The sequence below is a fragment of the Aplysia californica genome, unplaced genomic scaffold, assembly GCF_000002075.1.
Source record: "Aplysia californica isolate F4 #8 unplaced genomic scaffold, AplCal3.0 scaffold00139, whole genome shotgun sequence".
NCBI classification, from domain to species: domain Eukaryota; kingdom Metazoa; phylum Mollusca; class Gastropoda; order Aplysiida; family Aplysiidae; genus Aplysia; species Aplysia californica.
The window spans coordinates 98,996-100,372 of NW_004797409.1; the positions used below are offsets into that span (position 1 = coordinate 98,996).

At 36.5% G+C, this 1,377-nt stretch overlaps 1 protein-coding gene across 3 annotated transcripts in view; it reads right to left on the bottom strand.

The window, feature by feature from the left end:
* LOC101845234 (oxysterol-binding protein-related protein 9) overlaps positions 1 to 1,377 on the bottom strand; it is a 44,953-nt gene that overhangs the window by 34,610 nt on the left and 8,966 nt on the right. For all 3 annotated transcript variants that reach the window (XM_035969349.1, XM_013081637.2, XM_005096836.3), the window contains exon 6: positions 972 to 1,049. In XM_035969349.1, coding sequence (XP_035825242.1) covers positions 972 to 1,049 — 78 coding nt within the window. The remainder of the gene's footprint in view (positions 1 to 971; positions 1,050 to 1,377) is intronic.

The following is a 1,377-nucleotide window of genomic DNA, read 5'->3' on the forward strand; positions in this document are numbered from 1 at the left end:
AGGGGGGGGGGGGGGGGAAGGAGGGGGAAAACCAGAAAAGATCAATAAGAAATCAGAACAAAATATTCCTGAAAGAATATAACTACAGAAAAACAATTAACAAATCAAGTTACAACATTACATCATGAAATCAGTGGAACAACAGCCAGATCAGCCCATTCTGTTCAAGGAACAAAGAACAAATTTTGCACTTCAAGCAAGCTCAAACGAAAACGATAACTAAGCACATATAACATATTATTTTCTATGCATAAAAGGCAAACCCAATACATTTGTTATCATGAATTATCACTAGGCTTTTTAGGAAAAGATAAAGAACAATAGTACAAAATTATCTGCACGATAGTGATAAGCCTTTCCATGCCTCAGCCAAAACCAGCATTAACACCATGTGTATTTTGTATTTTGAAAAAACAAAAACCAACCCCAAAAACACGCAAAACAAGTATTCAGAAACGTAAGTCAAAAGGATGGTTTTACAGATCAGTTGTGGTAGATCCCAAAAGCGAAGAAGTATTTTTATCAGATGCCATGTCAGTACTTCAGACAATCACTGCTGGCAAACTACTAAGGATGCGAGAGGTAATTTAGGACATCCCAAGCCTGAGTATCATGCTGCAGTGGATTCCATATCACTGTCGTGTCTTAGGAAATGAACAGGCAGACAGGATGGTCAAACTAGGCGCACAGAAAGAGCAACCAGACAACAGCGTAAACTATACAGAAATAAAAACTATTATAAATACACTATTTAAAGCACCACAGGCATCAGATAGCTACCATGAGCTGTCCCGCCAAGATATAGTGATCAGTTTATAGAAAGCAATAAAAAAATTATTATCAAGATCTGTAACAAAGCAAACAAAAAAAACAAATGACAGAAAGGAACCACTTGACAGTTTAACAAATCTGTTATCATTTCAATAAGTGACTATTTATAGTATGAAACCTAAACAAAATAAATTACTTACATCAGCAGTCACTTTGATGATGTTGTAACGTTCTTTGTCTGCCTCATTTGGACATTCATCAATTTTCTTTGCTAAAGCCTGGCCAAGGAGAACAAGCAGTAAAATTTTTTCATTAACCTGTGCAGTTTCCAGTGTAAAAATGACAGTCACTTAGTGTATGTGTATGCGTTCATGAAACTTTTTGCCCAAAACATTTAAAGTAGTGTTGTTGAGTTGAGGCTTATCTACACCCTTTCATTTTTTGTGATTTTCTCACATTTCCAAGCCCCTTAAAGCTTTAATAAGCTAACCACAAGGCCACTGACGCCAGAGCATCTCAGTGTTGCCATAAATTATCTTGGTAACTAAGACCAGAGATAGACAAAGACAGAATCCTATATTATTATTTACCCTGGATGCAGGGGGG